Source organism: Oncorhynchus nerka, linkage group LG6, assembly GCF_034236695.1.
Source record: "Oncorhynchus nerka isolate Pitt River linkage group LG6, Oner_Uvic_2.0, whole genome shotgun sequence".
In the NCBI taxonomy this organism is placed as follows: domain Eukaryota; kingdom Metazoa; phylum Chordata; class Actinopteri; order Salmoniformes; family Salmonidae; genus Oncorhynchus; species Oncorhynchus nerka.
The window spans coordinates 67691809-67716021 of record NC_088401.1 but is presented as its reverse complement, the minus strand read 5'-3'; the positions used below and the strand labels follow the sequence as shown (position 1 = coordinate 67716021).

Here is a 24213-nt window from a genome sequence, read left to right as displayed (position 1 = left end):
AACATGGTGCCGTTGCCAGATATCCAACACGTCTGTCACTGGCGCTTCGTGACGTTGTTTCCCTGCGTGTGTAGAAGCCTGACAGAGGCTGTCAAGTCTAAAACGTGCCAGCAGGGACTCTGTGAGTTACGGAGTTATTTATTTATTGTATTTATTTTTTATTTAACCTTTATTTGACTCGGCAAGTCAGTTTAGAACAAATTCTTATTTACAATGACTGTCCTTTTTAGAATAGGATATATTTTAAAAAATGTTTAAAGGAGTCAGACATGTAATAGAAACCAGATATATTGTTAGGCTGCTGTTATTCCTGTCACTCTACCTATTTGGAAGCCTGGAGTTAATTGGGTCTAAATCTGTATGTAACTGCACAGTAATTTCCTCCAACACTGCACTTATAACTCCTTTTATGGATTTGAATACTGTCTGTGCCAATTATCCTTCTGCCCTTTGATTACACAGATTCCCGAGAGGTTTTGTCTGAAAAGGTTAACTGGCTACAGTACGTGGTGGATGCCAGGGCAGAAATCCTGCTGTGGCCGTCAGATCTCAGCACCTCGATGGCCTCGTAGGCTTTAGGATAGACTGAATTGACTAGCTACAGTGTTAAAAAAGTGAATGGTTGACAAGTTGTAATTTACCATACCCCTTTGTTCACCTGATGATCTGGTTCACCTGATGATCTGGTTCACCTGATGATCTGGTTCACCTGATGATCTGGTTCCGATGACACCTGTCCCTTGTCATCTGTCATAACTGCCATGTAGTTACTGATTCAGACAAGCTTCTTGTTAGGCCTCCCATCTTCTCTCCCTAATCATCAACTCCAGCGTCGAGGAGAAAGGCCTGAAATGAAATGACGGGCTCTAATGGTATGACTTAATTATATAACCTGCTATTCCCTTACCTATAGAAGGCTACCCATGTTAATGAGCAATATCAGGTTCAGCGTCCTCTAACATGGTTTGTGGTGAGAAAATGAAACCGTTGGGAATGGTTGTCAACCAACAGGCCTAGAGTCCATTTATCTGAGCAGCGTAAAATGACATGCAAAGGTTAGGTTGAACATGGACGTATTTTTTTCCTAGAGAATTAATGACGGTAGTTTTCTTTAACATACCATCACATTATTTCAAGAGGCTCTTCGCTCTGGGCTCAGTCTCTCATCTTGTTCTGCTCTCTTCATTCAAAGAAAAACACATAGGCCTAGTACAGTTTTCATATCTCCCTCATTAGGAACCATACCGTTAGGTTGTCCGTCTGCATGCTGGCTATATGCAGCACCACTCAACTTTTAGGCTACATTATGTTTTCACAGCCAGGGTTTCATGTCCATTTGAGGGCATATTGCCATTTTAGACTATTCTGTGTCCCTTCAACTCAATTACCTCGTCTTTTCTTTCTCTGTTCTCTGTAACAACCTGTATTATTTAGTTACGTAAGACCTCTTCATGTAATGATGCTGCTCAATTCAATTCCTATGTCTGTCTATAAAAGTACTGTAGCAAACTATCCGAAATGGCAGTTTAAGAGACTGCCTTGAAAGACTACTGTGGAGAGCTACTGGGACTCCATTACCCTCCCAGAGACATACTGCAAATTTAGAGGCCAAATTTCAGAATGTTTAATATTGTTATAAATCAAGACATTCTGTTCGCATTGTTTAAGTATTCCCCATGTAATGTTAATGGGGAGCTAACATGGCTGCCTTAGAATGTTGAACTGTCATGTAAATGCATCATATTGCAGAAATAGCATTGGCCAATTCTCTAAATGCATGGCTCTGGTTCCCCCATAACAGGAATAATAGTGGCAACAATGAATGCAATATCTACCAGTAGGAAAATAAATCATGCTTCCTCTTACAAGCTGCTCCCCAAGTCTCAATCACACTGCTTTTGGTGCATTATAAGTGTACATGCTTTTCTGCTGTCGGAAACTGGTATCATTCCCCAGTCACACTTTAGGCCTACATTATTCTATTGTTATGAATCATGTTATGAGTTCTGAATCGTGACAAGTAGCCCATTTCAGTTTTTACATTGGACACAATGGGAGGCATGCAGCATGCTATTGTATAAATCCCCTGCTAAACAATATTCTAATGTGGCATCTGCCCTTCCCTCGCTGCAGTGGAACGGTTGCCATGACAGAGACACATGAGGATAATAACCTCGGTAAAAAGGGCCATTTGGATTGCTCATCCTCTCCGGAGACTGGACACCTGGGCGTTCTGCTTGGTTAACCCCGGCAGTGAACAACGGAAGGGCAAAGGTCAACTAGAGCTCCACCTATTCTAATACTGTATTTGTGAAGTCTGGTTCAGAAATCCTTAGGCCCTACACCGATGCCTCCTGTTCAATTTGTCCTCCAGCCCGAAATGAATGTTCCCATGGTGGAGCAGTGTTACAAAACAAAGCCACTCGTATATGAAAATGTATGCACTCACTACTGAAAGTCTCTCTGGATAAGAGCGTCTGCTAAATGACTCAAATGTAATTGTCTGTATGAAGCTGTGTCTGATTTAGCATAGGTCTAAGGAGTATACCAAATTTAAAAAACAAATTGAGCTGAAAGTGGAGGTTGAGTTTTGAACCGATCAGGAAAATCTGACTGACTATGGTAACCAATGCAACATGACAATGGTATGCCTAGGGACTTGAACCTGGATAGGTTTCTATATTTCAAGGCCATGAGGCTTTTAGTACAGCTGAGCACTGTTTTGACATATACAGGTATTCGGTAAGATTGTCCCGTGTTATACCACTCAACGTCATGTTAAGCACTGCCTTTCCCCTCAGCTGAACCAGTGTAGTACCCTTTTCAATGATCTCAACAGAAGGGAAAAATGCTTCCTCTTGTAGTCCCTGTGTTGAAGATGAGGTACTTCATCATACAGATAACCTGGCAGACAGAGGCAGAACTACGGTATAGGGAACGGGGGAAAGTGGTGCTTGTGAAGTATAGTTCAGCTTGGTTTAAGTTTTTATGATTAATCCAATGCTCAGTAGGTAATCCACTGATACTGAATCTCTGTTGGTCTGCAATGCCTCTGCTGCTAGTCCTCTCCAGTGCGGCCAGAGAAGATTAATGGAGTCAGATGAGCTGATGTGTTCTCTCTCTCCTCCATCACAATGAGGTCATGTTGACTCTCTCTGATAAGACTGTTCACTGAGGGGTCCTCTGATCTCTGCCCGCCACAGGCTTTTGCTCCAATTCTGAATGAACCTATGATGAATAATGTGCTCAACGTTGTGTTAAAATACCTGTAAACAATATACAGGATTGCCTGAGAATGACAATGAAAGTTGAGTATGGTACAGTAGCTCTGCTTTTGATTGGTGGAAAGTGTCTTACATTCTCAGCAGCTCTATCCCGCATTGTTATTTATGCTAATTAAATATAGCATTTTAAATATTTGATCACTAACGAGCTAGGCTAATATTCAGTTGTGATGTGCTTGCATCTTAACTACCCAATTCCCCTTTTAGTTATTTCCATGATGATGCTAATGTTATAGGCAAGGCAACATTTGTTACGACCACCATCTGAAATTTAACCTGAAGTATTTGTTAATGTTACAGAATAAATCAGGTTATAGGCCTTAAACTATGTAGTGGAAAGATCATTCACACCAACCATCTCTTTCAAAGCACTTTGTTTAAAAAAAAAAGTTTCTTCTCTTCTTCCTACCTTCAGTTCTGTGATACTTTCATGTTTTCAGGAACATCATTTCAAGCAGGGATTTTACTTTCAGTCCTCCCCTAACGAATTTAGATTTTGGGTCCGTTTTCCATTTTAATGGCATCCACACTCTCAGCAAGACTGTCTGGCGTAATGATGCAATTCTCTCTGGAGCCAGTCTTCCCTCTCAGCAACTCACGTTTAAGCCTGGATCAGAACATGCATTTCATAGCGGCAGAAAGATTTCAAAGAACTGTGCTAAAATTCTCTTTTCCCAGACCAAGGCTTGTGTCATTAATAATCATAACACAGTTGCAGCCTCTGAGTCTGCAACGTGAGTTTTTTTGTTTGGGCGGCAAGATATTTGTAGCCTAGGCCCGTGGTTGGTAAGATATGAAAAATGTCACGGGTAATTAATGTGTAAGGAAAGTGGGTGTTTATACAGTAAATAGCTCATGGTTATTGTGGTGTTTTTAATGGATTTCAGATCTCTTGGTCCATTCTAGAAAACAAAAATGTAAAACTACCAGAGATCCCACTCTGGGACTTGGATATGCCAGTAGAGTATTATTTGTTCACCAATATATATCAAAATTAGACAAATCTAAAATAGTGAATTATCAAAATTAATTTTTCATTGACGTTAAAATACTCCTCATATTAAAGAGCAAGCAGGAAAGAATCAGATGACACCATTTTTTTCTTGGAGTAGCACCTACAGATGGAACGCTTTGAAGGAGGCCTGGGTAAGGCCAAAATGTCACATGTTCCAACTTAATCAATTCTCAATTATGTTTCAAGTTATGTCAAACAATTCTTCCTCATAAGGACCCTTCTATGGATTACATTTCGGGAAAACACCCCAATTTATGGTCATGTTTTATTCTAGTTTCATGAGGAATCACCCATATGATTTGGTGTCACTGCAAATTAAAAGGAAGAAGGACCCCCTCTCTGCTGTCCCAACTTCCACTGCTGCTGTGTTTCCCCAAACTCGCTCCTCAGGACCTCAAGGGTTGCACATGTAGTTTTTTTTTTGCACTAACACTACATGGTTGATTCAAATGATCAACGCTGGATGAGTTAGTTGATTATTTGAATCAGCTGTGTAGTGCTAGTGCAAAAAAACTAAAGGTGCAACCTTTAAGGGCCCAGGGACTGAGTTTGGAAACCCGGCATGACAGCCTTCATCTGTTTACCCACCACCAGAACCAGTAGCCCAACATTAGCTTGGGAAGCTAGCTGGATGCTACACATTGGTAGACAAGTTACCCCATAAAGGATATTGAGCTATTGGCGAGGCTAAATGAAACTCATCATGTATTCATAAATTAGTGCTCTTCGGTCTGCGTTCTTGCATATAGCGTAGCCTAGTCTGGTTAGCTGTACTCCTCACTTTGCATAAGCCTAGTTAGTGTACTGCCCTCATGCTGTTTTGCCTCAGTCTCTTTACTGCTAAATATGTGTTCACAACCAGCCTTAAGTTAAAGTGCATGCTGGAGCCCAGTTAGTGCACAGTGTGAAGGGCAGACTGTAATTCATCCATGACCTTTACATTTATTAGAGTGGATAAAAAGAGGGCAACATTCAGGTGGCTGGTGCCAGGGGGAACATATGGTCTTGTGGTTATCTACAGCAGTCGAAAGATCCTCAGAGGGTCATCAGGGTGTGAAATTAAAGACCAGTTGAGGATGTGTCACATGGCCAGCCCTAGGACTGGGAATTGCCCGGGACCTCACGATACGATATCAGTACCATACTTGTATGATAGGTATTGCGATTTTCATAATACTGTGATTTTATTGCTATTTTATGTTCCAAACATATTGCTCAGCATATGTCTGCTACATATAGACACGAGAGCATGAGAAAGCAAGTTTTGATCAGTGCTGAAAAAGGGGAACAATCTTTAGGATGAAAAATACCAGAGTTTTCCCGCAGGTACTGTCGACGGGCTCAGGTACTGCCGACGACTGACGCTATAGCTAACGCTAGGTACGTCATTATTTTTACAAATCAAAAATCAATATTTCTTTCAAAAATAATATTGCCATGTGTAACTATTGATTGTTGTTTCTCCCCCATCACCAGTCAGTCCTGCACTGACTTAAACCCTTTCCTTCCTTGAGCCTCCTTTCAGGAGGCTGTTATTATGAGTACTAATAATGAGCTGTTTGTCTGTTTGTACAAAGTGTATGAAGCATATTTGTTCTATGTAAAATCAAAGTGAGTTGCTTTTAGGCTTCCAGCAGAATATCATCACAGTTCCAGTCGTGTGGTTTGATAAAATACATGTTTTTGGTTCTTTGTAGCGCAGTCGGTAGAGCATGGCGCTTGCAATGTCAAAGGTTGTGGGTTTGGTTTCTGCTGGGGCCACCCATACGTAAAATGTATGCACACGTGACTTAAGTTGCTTTGGATAAAAGAGTCTGCTAAATTGCATATGCGCAGACCACGTTGCTGTTTCCCCTGTCTTTTGTTTAGTTTGGGTTAATCACATTCACACGGAGGAAGAATAGATAAAAGAGAACGATAGACTCAACAACAGAACACCTGTTTCTGTACTGTTGGCTATTATTCACCATGACACTTGAGGTGTCGGCTGATCCCACGTCACCAGCTCTCACTCTGGTCTTCTGTGGTTTACGGTAGTGGATGAACAGATCTCTGAAGCTATGTGGAGGGATGGACTGGAAAGGGGGGGAGGAGGGAGTGGGAAGAGGGATGGAGGGAGCAGGTGAGAAGCAGTTCAGCGATGGAGGGAGGGGGAAAGAAAGAGCAGGTCAGAGGGATGGAGGGAGGGAGGGAAAGTGTTGGGAGGAGGGAGTGGAAAAGTGGAGGGAGCAGATGAGAGGAATGGTGGGATGGTGTTGGAGAAGCAGGTCAGCGATGGACTCAGAGGGATGGATGTAATCACAGGAGGGGTGGAGGGAGCAGGTCACAAGAACACCTGCTCCCTCCACCCCTCTGTGTGTTCTATCCTCCTAAGGGAAACAGTCGCCTGGCATTTCAAGGAGACGGTAAAGTAAAACCAAAGCCTCCGCTAACTCTGGTAACTGGCTGTCAGGACAAATGATTAAAAAGTCCTTCATTACAATACATGGTCACAATACTTGTTGAGATGTCTTCTTGGGTCCAAGTTGAAGGACTGTCAGCTGCAATACGTTATAGAAGTTAATATTTTGATTCAAGTTTACATTGAGTGTATAAAACATTAGGAACACCTTCCAAATATTGAGTTACACCCCCCTTTGCCCTCAGAACAGCATCAATTCGTTGTGGTATGAACTCTACAAGGTGTCAAGTCTTAGGGATCTTGGCCCATGTTGCCTCCAATGCTTCCAACAGTTGTCAAGTTGGCTGGATGTCCTTTTGGTGGTGGACCATTCTTGATACACACGGTAAACCCAGCAGTGTTGTAGTTCTTGACACACTCAAACGGTTGCTCCTTGCACCAAATCCTGTTCAAAGGCACTTAAATGTTTTGTCTTTCCCACTCACTTTCTTAATGACAACACAATCCATGTCTCAAGGCTTAAAAATCCTTTAACATTTCTTCTCCCCTTCATCAACACTGGTTGAAGTGGATTTAACAGGCAACATCAATAAGGGATCATAACTTCCTCATGGTCTGTCTGTCATGGAAAGAGCGATGTTTTGTATACTCAGTGTACATGCACAAGCATTCAATACAAAGTCAGACACAGAAATGAGGTAACAGGCAGGAGAAATTCACTTGAGGCAGAATAAAGCCTTTCTTCAGGAGTGTTTGTGAGTAGTAGAGGAAGCTTTGGGGATCTCTGACCTTTACAGTGGCCTGAGTGTGTGTTGGCATCATGACATGACTGATGCAGATTGTCATAGCAGAAGAAAGCCAATTACTCTGGTCATCACGATACCCTTAGGGCCTCTTTCAGTATATTATAATGCATCACAGTGAGTATTCTCTGTGCGTCGGTCTCTGGCAGCTTTGTGTTTTTGTATTTTCCTCCATGGTGTCCCCTCCAGATGAGCTTCAATGCCATACAACTGCTCTTAAATGCAAGTAAAGCTAAATGCGTGCTCTTCAACCGATCGCTGCCTGCCCGTCCAGCATCACTACTCTGGACGGTTCTGACTTAGAATATGTGGACAACTACAAATACCTAGGTGTCTGGTTAGACTGTGAACTCTCCTTCCAGACTCACATTAAGCATCTCCAATCCAAAATTAAATCTAGAATCGGCTTCCTATTTCGCAACAAAGCATCCTTCACTCATGCTGCCAAACATACCCATGTAAAACTGACTACCCTGCCGATCCTTGACTTCGATGTAATTTACAAAATAGCTTCCAACACTCTACTCAGCAAATTGGATGCAGTCTATCACAGTGCCATCCGTTATGTCACCAAAGCACTATACTATCCACCACTGAGACCTGTATGCTCTCATTGGCTGGCCCTCACTTCATATTCGTTGCCAAACCCACTGGCTCCATGTCATCTATAAGTCGTTGCTAGGTAAAGCCCAGCCTTATCTCAGCTCACTGGTCACCATATCACTGGTCACCATAGCACTTGCTCCAGCAGGTATATTTCACTGGTCACCCCCAAAGCCAATTCCTCCTTTAGCCGCCTTTCCTTCCAGTTCTCTACTGCCAATGACTGAAACGAATTGCAAAAATCACTGAAGCTGGAGAGTCATATCTCCCTTACTAACTTCAAGCATCAGCTGTCAGCAGCTCACAGATCACTGCTCCCGTAGATAGCCCATCTGTAAATAGCCCATCCAACTACCTCATCCCCATACTGTTATTTATTTTTGCTCCTTTGCACCCCAGTATCTCTACTTGCACATTCATCTTCTGCACATCTATCACTCCAGTGTTTAATTGCTAAATTGTAATTATTTCACCACTATGGCCTATTTATTGCCCTTATCTTAGCTCATTTGCGCACACTGTATAGACTTTTTTTCTATTGTGTTATTGACTATGTTTGTTTATTCCATGTGTAACTCTGTTTGTGTCGCACTGCTTTGCTTTATCTTGGCCAGTTGTAAATGAGAACTTGCTCTCAACTAGCCTACCTGGTTAAATAAAGGTGAAATTATTTTTTTGATTTTAAAGACAGTGTAAATTCTACAGTCACTGGGAGCCTCCTGATCCACAGCTCTTTCTGGTTCAGATGAGTGTCTCCTCTACAAAGCAAAAGGGCCATGCCTATCAAAGAAGCACAGTGACATCCTCCTTTAGTTATCTTTCTCTACTCAAGACAAAGCACCTTTATTGTGACCCTTATTTCCCAGTTCTCTTGGTGTCCTTGAACCAGCTGCAGAAATGATGAGCTGAGATCCCAGTATGGCATATTGGTGCTCTCTTGAACAGCATGGATCTAAAGAGAATGAACAGAGAATCATGGGGCCATTGTTGTTGCTGTTTCTTCACAGGGGCATCACTGAGAGACCAGAGGGGCTGAGATCAGAGGAAGTGCCACCACAACGCCATAATGTACAAGGACTACAGATCAGGACGAGCAGCAGGTAAGAGCTCAGCGTGTCTGTGTTCGAGTTTGCATGTGGAAAGACAGTCTGGAAGGGTGCATACACACCGCAGCCCCAGAGGCGTTCTCAGGTGCAGTGTCCAGATTTCATGGCTCTTAAGGGGATTTTACTGCCAAAATTCCTGCTGCACACCTGATAAGACTGTATTTGTCCCCTAGTGGAGGTTTCCTTCTATCCAATAGAGCCTCCTCTCTTCTGCCCAACCCCCCTGGAGCTACCCCCACTATTACAGTGGCTCTGCCCAACCCCCGTGGAGCTGCCCCCCTCTTACTCTGGCACTGGTTACCATGGCAACAGGGCCACTGGAGTCCTGTCACGTGTCTGAGAGTTGGGGTCTGACTAGGGTATCTTTTTGCTATCAGTTGAAGCAGCAGACTCAAACTAATGTCAAAACAACCGAGCTGTGAATAAAAAAATATGTAAATAGCCATGAAACATGAGACTTTCGAGTAAATTAGACCATATTTTATGCCTGTGCACAGCGCCTCCAAAAATGAATTTCAGCACTAAAGTCCGTGCGCTCAGCTCCCCTGCCAGGCAGTGTTGCTGTGCAAAGTGGGATATAGGATTAGTGTTTATTAATGTAATTAGCAACTATGAAACAAAACAGCAGAAATACTTTGAGAACAGCTCATGCAGCATTTTTCTAACTCCACATGTGCTTATACTTCACTTTTGACTATTTTTATTCAGGAATGTAATGCTCACACTAAATCCCTGCAAATTAACCACCCGCCAAAGTAGCTGGTGAAGTAGACATTCTTACCCGCCAATACCTAAATCTACCGGCATTTGCCAGGTGCTAATTGCATTCCCTGGTGGTGTGAGAGCATGGGGAGAGGGAATGAAAGCGCCTCTTCTCTTGCCGGGATTTGGTAGATGAGTGTGTCAACCCCTATTATGTTCACACAGTGTGGTGCACAGGTTGGTCAGGTGATAATGAATGTACAGTCTGGTGTCTGGCCTCTTAAGACATTGTATCTCTCGTCTCTGGTGATGTTCCCTCTTCTCGTCCTCTACTCTCTGCCTCAGCCTACAGCGGTGTGGTGTCTGATCTCTATCGATATCCCACTCTCATCCTCTATCCCTCTTTCTGTCCTCTCGCTACAGCATTTTTGTAGTCCATCAGTGTGTGGTAGTATATCTTCACTCAGCACGGCACCTTTCTGATATATACTTCATCTCTAACTGGCCTCTGTTTGTCTGTTTTTCTGACATCCAACGACATCACGTCTCTGATTACTAACTGGAGCTTGAGAACCTTGTCTTCTCCTTGGCCTTTGATGACAGAGCCACAGACACCATTAAAGGAAGGAAAGTAGAGGTATGAGGTTCAGGGCTACCAATGTGATCACAATATAGTAGTCATATCTAGAAAAAAACAAAGGCTGGGCCTAATATAGTGTCTAAGAGGGTCACACAATATGTTTTGTAATGATTCAGATGTTGATGATGTAAAGAATATTTGTTGGTCTGTGGTGTGTAATGAGGAGCAACCAGACACTGCACTTGATACATTTATTAAATTGCTTTTTCCAGTTACTAATAAGCAACACACCCATTAAGAAAATGACTGTAAAAACGGTTGAATCCCCTTGGATTGATGAGGAATTGAACATTTGAATGGGTGAGATGGAGGAGACAAAAGTTATGGCAAATGAGTCTGGCTGCCCAACTTGATTGGCAAACATGCTGCAAATTAAGAAATCATGTGACTAAACTAAATAAAATAAAAAAGTATCTGTACTATTTAACAAAAATGAATGGTAATAAAAAGCTTTGGAGCACCTTAAATTAAATGTTGGGAAAAAGGCAAACTCTGCTCTATCAGTCACAACTCACTGATATTGCCAACTACTTTTAATGAGTTTTTCATTAGCAAGATAAGCAAACTTAAGTATGACATATCAGCAACAAACGCTGACACTACACATCCAAGTATATCTAACCAAATTATGAATGACGATTTTACTTTTGAATTCCGTAAAGTCGGTGTGGAAGAGGTGAAAAGTATTGTTGTCTATCAACAATGACAAGGCACCGGGGTCTGACAATCTGGATGGAAAATGACTGAAGATATTGCCACTCCTATTTGTCCATCTTCAATTTAAGCCTACTAGAAAGTGTGTACCCTCAGGCCTGGAGGGAAGCTAAAGCCCAGGGTAGCGGTTTAGGCCCATTATTTTTTTCAATCTTTACTAACGACATGCCTCTGGCTTTGAGTAAAGTATGCGGATGACTCAACACTATACACGTAAGCTACTACAGCAACTGAAATGACTGCAACACTTAATAACAAAGAGCTGCAGTTAGTTTCGTAATGGGTAGCAAGGAATAAGTTAGTCCTAAATATTTCCAAAACTAAAAGCATTGTATTTCTGACAAATCATTCACTAAACCTCAACTTCATCTTGTAATGAATAATGTGGAAATTGAACTAATAGAAGTCACTAAACTGCTTGGAGTAACTCAGGAATGAAAACTGTCATGGTCAAAACATATATTGATACAACAGTAGTTAAGACGGGGAGAAGTCTGTCCATGATTAAGCACTGCACTGCCTTAACAAGGCAGGTCCTGCAGGCCCTAGTTTTGTCACACCTGGACTACTGTTCAGTAGTGTGGTCAGGTGCCACAAAGATGGACTTAAGAAAATTGCAGTTGGCTCAGAGCAGCAGCACGGCTGGCCCTTAAAAGTCCTTGCAGAGCTAACATTAATGACATGCATGTCAGTCTCTCATGGCTCAAGTGGAAGAGATTGACTTCATGACTACTTGTTTTTGTAAGAGGTGTTGACAAGCTGAATGTACCGAGCTGTCTGTTTTTAAAATACTTGCATACTGCTCGGACACCCATGCATAACCCACAAGAAATGCTACCGGAGGTCCAGAACAAACTGTGAGGGGTACAGTACTACATCGAGCCGTGACTACATGGAACTCTATTCCACATCAGGTAACTGATGCACACAGTAGAATACGATTTAAAAAGCAGGTAAAAATACACCTTATGTAACAACACAACAGATATGTGAAGACCCACACAAGGTACAGACACATTGTGGTATTGTTGTATGGTGGTATTGAACATGTTGTATTGTAGATATGTAGTGGTGTACTGTTATAAGATGTACTGTTATTTTTTATTTCACCTTTATTTAACCAGGTAGGCAAGTTGAGAACAAGTTCTCATTTACAATTGCGACCTGGCCAAGATAAAGCAAAGCAGTTCGACACATACAACAACACAGAGTTACACATGGAGTAAAACAAACACAGTCAATAAATAATACAGTAGAAAAATAAGTCTATATACAATGTGAGCAAATGAGGTGAGAAGGGAGGTAAACGCAACAAAAAAAAGGCCACGGTGGTGAAGTAAATACAATGTTGCAAATAAAACACTGGAATGGTAGATTTGCAGTGGAAGAATGTGCAAAGTAGAAATAAAAACAATGGGGTGCAAAGGAGCAAAATAAATAAATAAATAACATAAAATAAATACAGTAGGGAAAGAGGTAGTTGTTTGGGCTAAATTATAGGTGGGCTATGTGCAGGTGCAGTAATCTGTGAGCTGCTCTGACAGCTGGTGCTTAAAGCTAGTGAGGGAGATAAGTGTTTCCAGTTTCAGAGATTTTTGTAGTTCGTTCCAGTCATTGGCAGCAGAGAACTGGAAGGAGAGGCAGCCAAAGAAAGAATTGGTTTTGGGGGTGACCAGAGAGATATACCTGCTGGAGCTTGTGCTACAGGTGGGTGATGCTATGATGACCAGCGAGCTGAGATAAGCGGGGACTTTACCTAGCAGAGTCTTGTAGATGACATGGAGCCAGTGGGTTTGGCGGCGAGTATGAAGCGAGGGCCAGCCAACGAGAGCTTACAGGTCGCAATGGTGGGTAGTATATGGGGCTTTGGTGACAAAACGGATGGCACTGTGATAGACTGCATCCAATTTATTGAGTAGGGTATTGGAGGCTATTTTGTAAATGACATTGCCGAAGTCAGGGATTGGTAGGATGGTCAGTTTTACAAGGGTATGTTTGGCAGGATGAGTGAAGGATGCTTTGTTGTGAAATAGGAAGCCAATTCTAGATTTAACTTTGGATTGGAGATGTTTGATGTGGGTCTGGAAGGAGAGTTCACAGTCTAACCAGACACCTAGGTATTTGTAGTTGTCCACGTATTCGAAGTCAGAGCCGTCCAGAGTAGTGATGTTGGACAGGCGGGCAGGTGCAGGCAGCGATCGGTTGAAGAGCATGCATTTAGTTTTACTTGTATTTAAGCGCAATTGGAGGCCACGGAAGGAGAGTTGTATGGCATTGAAGCTTGCCTGGAGTGTCCAAAGAAGGGAGAAGTATACAGAATGGTGTCGTCTGCGTAGAGGTGGATCAGAGACTCACCAGCAGCAAGAGCGACATCATTGATGTATACAGAGAAGAGAGTCGATCCAAGAATTGAACCCTGTGGCACCCCCATAGACTGCCAGAGGTCCGGACAACAGGCCCTCCAATTTGACACACTGAGCTCTATCAGAGAAGTAGTTGGTGAACCAGGCGAGGCAATCATTTGAGACACCAAGGCTGTCGAGTCTGCCGATGAGGATGTGGTGATTGACAGAGTCGAAAGTCTTGGCCAGATCAATGAATACGGCTGCACGGTAATGTTTCTTATCGATGGCGGTTAAGATATTGTTTAGGACCTTGAGCGTGGCTGAGGTGCACCCATGACCAGCTTTGAGACCAGATTGCATAGCAGAGAAGGTATGGTGATATTCGAAATGGTTGATAATCTGTTTGTTGACTTGGGTTTCGAAGACCTTAGAAAGGCAGGGTAGGATAGATATAGGTCTGTAGCAGTTTGGGTCAAGTGTCCCCCCCCCCCTTTGAAGAGGGGGATAACCGCAGCTGCTTTCCAGGCTAGTAATAGGGGTGGCAACAATTTCAGCAGATAATTTTAGAAAGAAAGGGTCCAGATTTTTTAGCCTGGCTGATTTTTAGGGGTCCAGATTTTGCAGCTCTTTCAGAACATCAGCTGACTGGATTTGGGAGAAATGGGGAAGGCTTGGGCGAGTTGCTGTGGGGGGTGCAGTGCTGTTGACCAGGGTAGGGGTAGCCAGGTGGAAAGCATGGACAGCCGTAGAAAAATGCTTATTGAAATTCTCAATTATAGTGGATTTATCAGTGGTGAGTGTTTCCTATCTTCAGTGCAGTGGGCAGCAGGGAGGAGGTGTTCTTATTCTCCATGGACTTTACAGTGTCCCAGAACTTTTTTGAGTTAGTGTTGCAGGAAGCAAACTTCTGTTTGAAAAAGCTAGCCTTGGCTTTTCTATCTGCCTGTGTATAATTGTTTCTAGCTTCCTTGAAAAGCTGCATATCACAGGGCCCGTTCGATGCTAATGCAGAACGCCATAGGATGGTTTTGTGTTGGTTAAGGGCAGTCAGGTCTGGGGAAAACCAAGGGCTATATCTGTTCCTGGTTCTAAATTTCTTGAATGGGGCATGCATATTTAACCTCTTACTCCTACCCCCTACTTTTTCGAACATTCTGTTAAAAATCGCGCAACATTTCAGCGCCCTGCTACTCATGCCAGGAATATAGTATATGCATATGATTAGTATGTGTGGATAGAAAACACTCAGACGTTTATAAAACTGGTTAAATCACGACTGTGACTATAACAGACGTGCGTTTCATCGAAAAGAGCAGGAAAATCTGATCACTAAAAATGGGAAAATATATCCATGCGCCACTTGAACCGAGGTTGCAATACCTACAGCTTCCACACGATGGCCACAGTCTTGTCATTTGCCTTGGCTTTGTTTCTTGGTCAAACGGACACGAGGCAGCGCATTTCTTCCGGTCTCCGACCGGATATTTTGGTTGAGATTTACCTGGACATTATTTCAAGACGTACAGCTATAGAATATACATCGCCTCGTGATCAATTTGATCGATTATTAACGTTTACTAATACCTAAAGTTGCATTACAACAGTATTTCGAAGTGTTTTGTGAAAGTTTATCGTCGACTTTATTAATTTAAAAAAATGACGTTGCGTTATAAAACGCTGTTTTTTTCCTTGATTACACAGTCTTCATAGATCGATATCTAGGCTATATATGGACCGATTTAATCGAAAAAAAGACCCAATAGTGATGTTTATGGGACATCTAGGAGTGCCAACAAAGAAGATTGTCAAAGGTAATGAATGTTTTATATTTTATTTGTGCGTTTTGTGTAGCGCCGACTATGCTAATTATTTTGTTTATGTCCCCTGCGGGTCTTTTGGTGTGTTGCATGCTATCAGATAATAGCTTCTCATGCTTTCGCCGAAAAGCATTTTAAAAATCTGACTTGTTGGCTGGATTCACAACGAGTGTAGCTTTAATTCAGTACCCTGCATGTGTGATTTAATGAATGTTTGAGTTTTAACGAGTGCTATTAGCATTTAGCGTAGCGCATTTGCATTTCCAGATGTCTAGATGGGACGTCTGCGTGTCGGGGGGACGCAAGAGGTTAAGATGGTTAGGAAGGCATAAAAAAACAATAAAAAAACCAGGCATCCTCTAGTGACGGGATGAGATCAATATCCTTCCAGGATACCCCGGCCAGGTCGATTAGAAAGGCCTGCTCGCTGAAGTGTTTCAGGGAGCGTTTAACAGTGATGAGTGGAGGTCGTTTGACCTCTGACCCATTACGGATGCAGGCGATGAGGCAGTGATCGCTGAGATCTTGGTTGAAGACAGCAGAGGTGTATTTAGAGGGCAGTTGGTTAGGATGATATCTATGAGGGTGCCCGTGTTTACAGCTTTGGGGAGGTACCTGGTAGGTTCATTGATAATCTGTGTGAGATTGAGGGCATCGAGCTTAGATTGTAGGATGGCTGGGGTGTTAAGCATGTTCCAGTTTAGGTCCCCTAGCAGCACGAGCTCTGAAGATAGATGGGGGGCAATCAGTTCACATATGGTGTCCAGAGCACAGCTGGGGGCAGAGGGTGGTCTATAGCAGGTGGCAATGGTGATAGACTTGTTTCTGGAGAGGTGGAATTTTAAAAGTAGAAGTTCAAATTGTTTGGGTACAGACCTGGATAGTAGGACAGAACTCTGCAGGCTATCTTTGCAGTAGATTGCAACACCGCCCCCTTTGGTAGTCCTATCTTGTCTGAAAATGTTGTAGTTTGGGATGAAAATTTCAGACTTTTTGGTGGTCTTCCTAAGCCAGGATTCAGACACAGCTAGAACATCCGGGTTGGCAGAGTGTGCTAAAGCAGTGAATAAAACAAACTTAGGGAGGAGGTTTCTAATGTTAACATCCATGAAACCAAGGCTATTACTGTTACAGACGTCATCAAAAAAGAGCGCCTAGGGAATAGGAGTGGAGCTAGGCACTGCAGGGCCCTTGGGCAGATAACGTCGGTAGTCCAGTTGTGAAGTGGGGCTCCGCGTTGGCAGTAAAATGGGTCCGGATAGGTGATTGTAGCCCAGGAGTGACTGATGGAACTCTTCAGCTGGCTAGCTCCGGAATAATTGATGTTGCTCCGGAATCGACGTATGCTGATAGTCACACGGATAGCAGCTAGCTAGCTGCGAGATCCAGGTATAAATGTCCAGAGCTTGCGGTTGAAATCCGGGGACATGGAGAGAAAAATAGGTCCGGTATGTTCTGAGCCGCGCCGTACAAAACTGGCGATTTAGATTTTCGAGCTAAAGGATAGCTGATGACCACAAACCGTGGTTAGCTGAATACTAACGATTAGCCAGTGAAGAAGCTAACTAGCTTCTGATTAGCTTCTGGTTAGCTTCAGGATTAGCTTCTGGCTAGCTTCTGGATTAGCTTCTGGCTAGCTTCTATGGAGGATTACAGATTTGAGGTAAATAATACATTTCTTTAAAAAATATATATAAATTGGTGAGGTGGGTTGCAGGAGATTGTTTTGAAGATGAGTTTAATGGAAATTTAAAAAATATATATAAAAAGGTATGCGAAGAAAGTTGTAAATAGATATACGGGACACGACAAAAGACATCTGACTGCTATGCCATCTTGGTGACAATCTATTTATCTTTTGTTTTATATGTAATGTAAGTGCTTTAATATGTTTGGACCCCAGGAAGAGTAGCTGCTAATGGGGATCCCTAATAAATACAAACTACATCCTCTTAATTGGTGACTGTCAGTTGCAGGGCAGGTGGTGGTGTTGGGATGGATATGCATTGACTCAATAGTTTCCTCAAGTTGTGACTGGAATTGGAATGCCCTGAGATGAGAAAAAGGTCACCAGGACCTTGCTTAAATGAGTGCAACTGGAAAGTTGGTGGACTATCATTTCCTCATTTTAGGCCTACAATCTGTGTATACACTCTTTTCATTGGCCTATGGTAATGGTTGCATTTAAGACCTGGGTCGTTGGTTTTTATTGATGCCAGTATCTTGTCACTTGCGAGGTATTCAAAAATATCATTGTAATGTTTACAGTCATGTAAAGTGAAGTAGGATAGCAGGAAATTATTTTTTGAAAAGGCTATGTTTTTCTCAATGCCGCAAATACAATGATTAGCGGGTCCCCCTGTCAGCCCCTGGTCTTCAGGGTTGAGCCCGTGGTTATGAAACAGTTTGTCAGTTCTGCTGAGAGTTTTTAACACTTGACCTTGAGTCTGATTCACCAAGCAGACGCTATTAATGTTGTGTAGAGGCCAGAGTTTCTGATGCTCATCTGGGCAGATGGCACATTTGGTTCCTGGACCACAGTTAGCTGCACTTCGCTGCTGCCAAAATGCATTATAATACCCACTTGTTCTGATGGACCACTTGTGATTGTGTAATGGAGGACTTGCTGCACTCCAGTCTGCATACCGTGTTGCGTAAACACAAATAATTATATTCCCCTTCCTCTCCCTTCAGTTTTTTTTTGGTCAACGGTGTGTTTGGATGGTGATTTTGAGCACCATGACCAGTGTGGACTGATGGTGGGGAGCCCCTGCTGTTGACTGGGGTGTAGCTATAGACTGAGGTAAAGGGGTATTCTGCACTCTGTATGAAACCTGCTACCATCAATATTCATGCTGGTGGGGACTTCCTGGAGATCAGCTTGCCTCTGTATCTTTCACTTAATCCAATTTACAGAATGTTGCCAAGGCTTCCACCTCCCCCTTCTCACCGAGAAAATTTTGATTTCAGCAGAAGGTTCTGGAACACAAAACTCCACAGCCCCAGTGTATTTTCCATGGTCCCTCTGTTCTCCCAGAGCTCATATACCAAGTATTCCACCAGGAATAACACAATCTGGCCAGTGGAGACTCTGATTTGATGAGGTGATAATCTACAAATCAGCACTCAACGAGAGGGTGTTGGTGGGAAACAGGAGGAAAAGAGAGAAGGAAGAGGGAGAGTGTGATACAGGGTCCAAAGGAAGGAAGGATGGGTAGTGAGAAAGAAATAGACTGACAGAGGAAGTGGTGAAGGGAGGGCTCCATCCTTAGCTCTGGGTCAGATCGATGGGCAGTCTCTCCATCCACAAAGGGCAGTGGAGCTAATGAAACACTATGAATCGTTAGATCTGACATTTTCCCCTCCCAGTCTGAGCTACAATAGTACATTTCATTGATCTCGAAATGGATGACACCAAATGCCAGCGCAGTCCTTTAAACTCTGGCAGGCTTTCTGGTGAGCAGAACCTTCAAATATCATCCACTCTCAAATTCTGAAAGCTTTGCAGAGCAGTGATCTGATACCTCTGTTGGATTGGAAAGGCCATATTAGTATAGCATTCTACACTATCTACTCTTCTGATTCCACTGTGTGCAAGGGGCATCATCAATTCTGGAATCGTTAAATGCAGACTTTACAATACAACACAAGGCATCCGATTTACAATCTACTGAGGGGATATAAAGGCCTGTAGAGAAACTGAGCCTTCTGTGATTTACAGCTTCTCTCTGTGTGATGGTTCAACATTTACAGAGGGACCACATTAGAGCTGCACAGTATCTTTTGGAGACATCTTTGAAACCATACCCCAGGAACCCTTTTCTTTCAGAGATGAAAGAAAAATAGTCAAGAGGGAAATGGAGAAAATGTTAGATCGGAAGAAGACTCGGTTAAAAATGTATCACAACCCTTTTAGACGTTAGTGATGTGTTAGTTGAAGGCGGAGAAAGAGAGGCCGGAGGGCGGACATAAAATTGACAACTTATTGGGAAGATTGTACTATCAACAGGACATTAAAAAATTGTAACATCTTATGCTCCACGGAGTCGTGGCTGAACGGCGACAATATCAATATACAGCTGGCTGGTTATATGATGTTCCGGCAGGATAAAACAGTGGCGTCTGGTAAGACCAGGGGCGGCGGTCTATGTATTTTTGTAAAAAACAGCTGGTGCACGATATCTAAGGATGTCTCTTGCTCGCTTGAGGTAGAGTTTCTCATGATAAGCTGCAAGACCACATTACCTACCCAGGGAGTTTTCATCTATATTCTTTGTAGCTGTTTACATACCACCACAGTCAGAGGCTGGCACTGAGATGGCTTTGGAGGAGCTGTATTCCACCATAAGCAAATAAGAAATAGCTCACCCAGAGGCGGTGCGCCTAGTAGCAGGGGACTTTAATGCAGGGAAGCTTAAATCCGTTTGACCTATTTTCTATCAACATGTTAAATGTGCAACCAGAGGGAAAAGAAGTCTGGACCACCTATAGTCCACACACAGAGATTCATGCAAAGCTCTCCCTCGCCCTCCATTTGGCAGATCTGACCATAATTCTATCCTCCTGATTCCTGCTTAAAAGCAAAAACTTGAGGAAGCACCAGTGACTAGATCAATAAAAAAAGTGGTCATATGAAGCAGATACTAAGCTACAGGACTGTTTTGCTAGTACAGACTGGAATATGTTCCATTTTTCCTCCAGTGGCATTGAAGAGTACACCACATCTGTCATTGGCTTCATCAATAAGTGCATCGATGACGTCATCCCCACATACCCCAACCAGAAACCATAGATTACAGGCAGCATACGCACTGAGCTAAAGGACAGAGCTGCCGCTTTCAAGGAGCGGGTCTCTAACCTGGAAGCTTATAAGAAATCGCGCTATGCCCTCCGACGAACCATCAAACAGGCAATGCGTCAATACAGGACTTAGATCGAGTTGTACTGCAACAGCTCTGACGCTTGTTGGATGTGGCAGGACCTGCAAACCATTACAGACTACAAAGGGAAGCACAGCCAAGAGCTGCCCAGTGACACGAGCCTACTGGATGTGCTAAATTACTTCTATGCTCGCTTCGAGGCAAATAACACTGAAACATGCATGAAAGCACCAGCTGTACCAGAAGACTGTGATCACGATCTCCGCAGCCGATGTAAGACAGGTCAACATTCACAAGGCCGCAGGGCCAGACGAATTACCAGGACGTGTACTGCGACAATGCGCTGACCAACTAGCAAGTGTCTTCACTGACATTTTCAACCTCTCTCTGTCCGAGTCTGTCATACCACCATAGTGCCAGTGCCCAAGAACACCAAGGCAACCTGCCTAAATGACTACAGACCCGTAGCACTCACGTCTGTAGCCATGAAGTGCTTTGAAAGGCTGGTCATGGCTCACATCAACACTATCACACGGACACCCTAGACCCACTCCAATTCGCATACCGCCCCTACAGATCCGCAGATGATGCAGTCTCTATTGCACTCCACACTGCCCTTTCCCACCTGGAGAAAAGGAACACCTATGTGAGAATGCTATTCATTGACTACAGCTCAGCGTTCAACACCATAGTGTCCTCAAAGCTCAACAATGAGCTAAGGTCCCTGGGACTAAACACCTCCGTCTGCAACTAGATCCTGGACTTCCTGACGGGTCGCCCCCAGGTGGTAAGGGTAGGTAACAACACATCCGCCACGCTGATCCTCAACACAAGGGCCCCTCAGGGGTGCGTGCTCAGCCCCCTCCTGTTCTCCCTGTTCACTCATGACTGCACGGCCAGGCACGACTCCATCACCATTAAATTTGCCGGTGACACAACAGTGCTAGGCCTGATCACCAACAACAATGAGACAGCCTGTAGGGAGGAGGTCAGAGACCTGGTGGTGCCAGGACAACAACCTCTCCCTCAACCTGGTCAAGACAAAGGACATGATTGTGGACTACAGGAAAAGGAGGACCGAGCACGCCTCCATTCTCATCGACGGGGCTGCAGTGGAGCAGGTTGAGAGCTTCAAGTTCCTTGGTGTCCACATCGCCAACAAACTAACAGGGTCCAAGCACACCATGACAGTTGTGAAGGGGGCACGACAAAACCTATTCCCCCTCAGGAGACTGAAAAGATTTGGCATGGGTCCTGAGATCCTCAAAAGGTTATGCAGCTGCATCATCGAGAGTATCCTGACTGGTTGCATCACTGCCTGTTATGGCAACTGCTGGGCCTCCGACTGCAAGGCACTGCAGAGGGTTGTGCGAATGGCCCAGTACATCACTGGGGCTAAGCTTCCTGCCATCCAGGACATCTATACCAGGCGGTGTCAGAGGAAGGCCCTAAAAATTGTCAGACTCCAACCACCCTAGTCATAGACTGTTCCCACTGCTACCACACGGCAAGTGGTACCATAGCTCAAAGTCTAGGTCCAAGAGGCTTCTAAACAGCTTCTACCCCCAAGCCATAATACTCCTGAACATCTAGTCAAATGGCTACCCAGACTATTCACATTGCCCCCCTCCCCTCTCCACACCACTGCCACTCTCTGGTATCATCTATGTATAGTCACTTTAATTAACTCTACCTACATGTACATACTACTTCAACTAAACGGGGCCCCCGCACATTGACTCTGTACCGGCACACCCATGTAACGTAATGTAATGTATGTATGTATGCGTGGGGCGGCAGGGTAGCCTAGTGGTTAGAGCGTTGGACTAGTAACCGGAAGATTGCAAGTTCAAACCCCCGAGCTGACAAGGTACAAAATCTGTCGTTCTGACCCCGAACAGGCAGTTAACCCACTGTTCCTAGGCCGCCATTGAAAATAAGAATTTGTTCTTAACTGACTTGCCTAGTAAAAGAAAGATAAAAAAATATATATGTATGTATTTTTACTTCTCTTTAATTACTTGTTACTTTTATCTCTTATTCTTATCCGTATTTTTTAAAACTGCACTGTCAGAGGCTCGTAAGTAAGCATTTCACTGTACGGTCTACACCTGGTGTATTTGGCGCATGTGATTAATAAAGTTTGATTTGATTTTGTCTTATGCTCTGAACATCTTCAATAATGAGACAAAATATCTCCATCTTAACTAAACAAGTTACTTATTGTTCAACAGGTGTCTCTTAAACGAGGCGATCAACTCTGGCTGATTTTCCAGCTCAACGATGAGGTACGGATATGGACTGGCTGATATCTCGTTGCGCTCTGCGATTTTATGACCCAGTGATTGAAGAGTTGGCTCACAAAATATTTTTTGTTTGTTATGGCAGTGTCTTTTTTCTCCCACATTTTTTGATTTATCAAAATGACATTGATTTATCATACCCCTCTTTTAAGCCACCCAGTTCATTTGGCTTAAGATGATCACTAATGTACAACGCTAACCATAAAAACCAATGAAGATTTGTATTTAATCTGTTGTAGCAAAAAGGCAAATTTTGTATTAGATTTAAATGCACTTGGACCAAGAAAGTCTTTGACAGAACATCACGGTTTGAAAAACGGATAAGCAGAAACACTGTCCCTTAGGCCCAGGGAGAAACGAACTGAATAAGAGCGCCAACTCTTTCATTTTCTATTTGGTGACAGAATTAATTTAGTTCTGTCTGGGAAGCATTTAGTTTATTTATGACCAGTCTGTTGTGGCGAAAAACGAGGACACAAAAAAAGGGGCTGTCTGAATGAGTGTTTCAGCAGCTCCATCCAATGCAGCTACTTGGAAGCCTTTTTTGATCTTACCATACTGGTCATAAAACAGTTTCAGTAACACTCCTGCTGATTGAGTCCAAGTAGTGGGCTTCTATTTAAGGGTCCATGATCCTGGACCATCAGACAAAGCTAGTTAATGTCAGATTTTAAAAATAGCTTTAGGTCAAGTGGCTCAACAGATTTGGCTGTCCTTTAAAACTGTCAACTGAACTCGAAACCGCACATCTTCCTTTGTGTTCCTTCCAGTACATTCTCCTTATGATTCTGAGGGCATAATGCAACCTATTATAGTCATATTTACACCCTCTAATATGGATTATAAGTCACTTGCCATGCACCAATTTGACTCTGAACATTTCATCTTTAGAATTTGTTTATTCATTGAGTTTTGACTCTAATTACTTTTTGTTGCTATGACATGCAACCATACTGAAAGGGCTACTGCTGACTGTAACCATACAATTTCTATATGCAGGAAGTTACACTACAGATTGAGCAGGCAACGTTACTGCTCCGCCAACAACAGACGCCTCATTTATTTCTCTAATTGGTTAAGGTTGTTTAAAAATCAATGCTGGGAATGTTTCCATGCTCAAGTACAATCTTTGCCTTGTTCGTTTCCACTTTGGAATCGGTTTGACAGTTCTTGTGTATGGGCTGTGGGCTTTGAAATGTGTTTTTGGAAGTGCAGACAGGCTGTTGAAGATAATATTGTTTGACCCATCAAACATTTCTCAGACACTTATTTTTCATCTCAAACTTTTTAGACTAGGGTTGTCAAACAAATTTTGCTCGGGCGCCACATTTGCTGATCACTGAGGTCCAGATAGCCGCAGTGAAAATTGGTTATAGAATTGGTTATAGAGTATTGCTTCGACATCAAAATCTGGAGAGGAAAAAAAACATTCACTGTATACTTTTTGCAACTTTTAACACGTCCTGACTAACTTTTGTTTCTGTCTTTGAGAGATGGAGACAGTGAAGCAATTATATACATGTAGGTCCATTTATCATTTCTACACAGTTTTGATGTGGCTTTAGGCCATGATTGACACCCCAATTCTTGTCAAATCAAG

General features: G+C 43.1%; 1 protein-coding gene across 1 annotated transcript in view; it reads left to right on the top strand.

Moving 5' to 3' along the window:
- enox2 (ecto-NOX disulfide-thiol exchanger 2) overlaps nucleotides 1-24213 on the top strand; it is a 275592-nt gene that overhangs the window by 62770 nt on the left and 188609 nt on the right. The window contains 1 exon segment of the mRNA XM_065019819.1: nucleotides 9114-9206. Within this exon segment, the coding sequence (XP_064875891.1) occupies nucleotides 9173-9206 (34 nt within the window). The 5' untranslated portion in view covers nucleotides 9114-9172.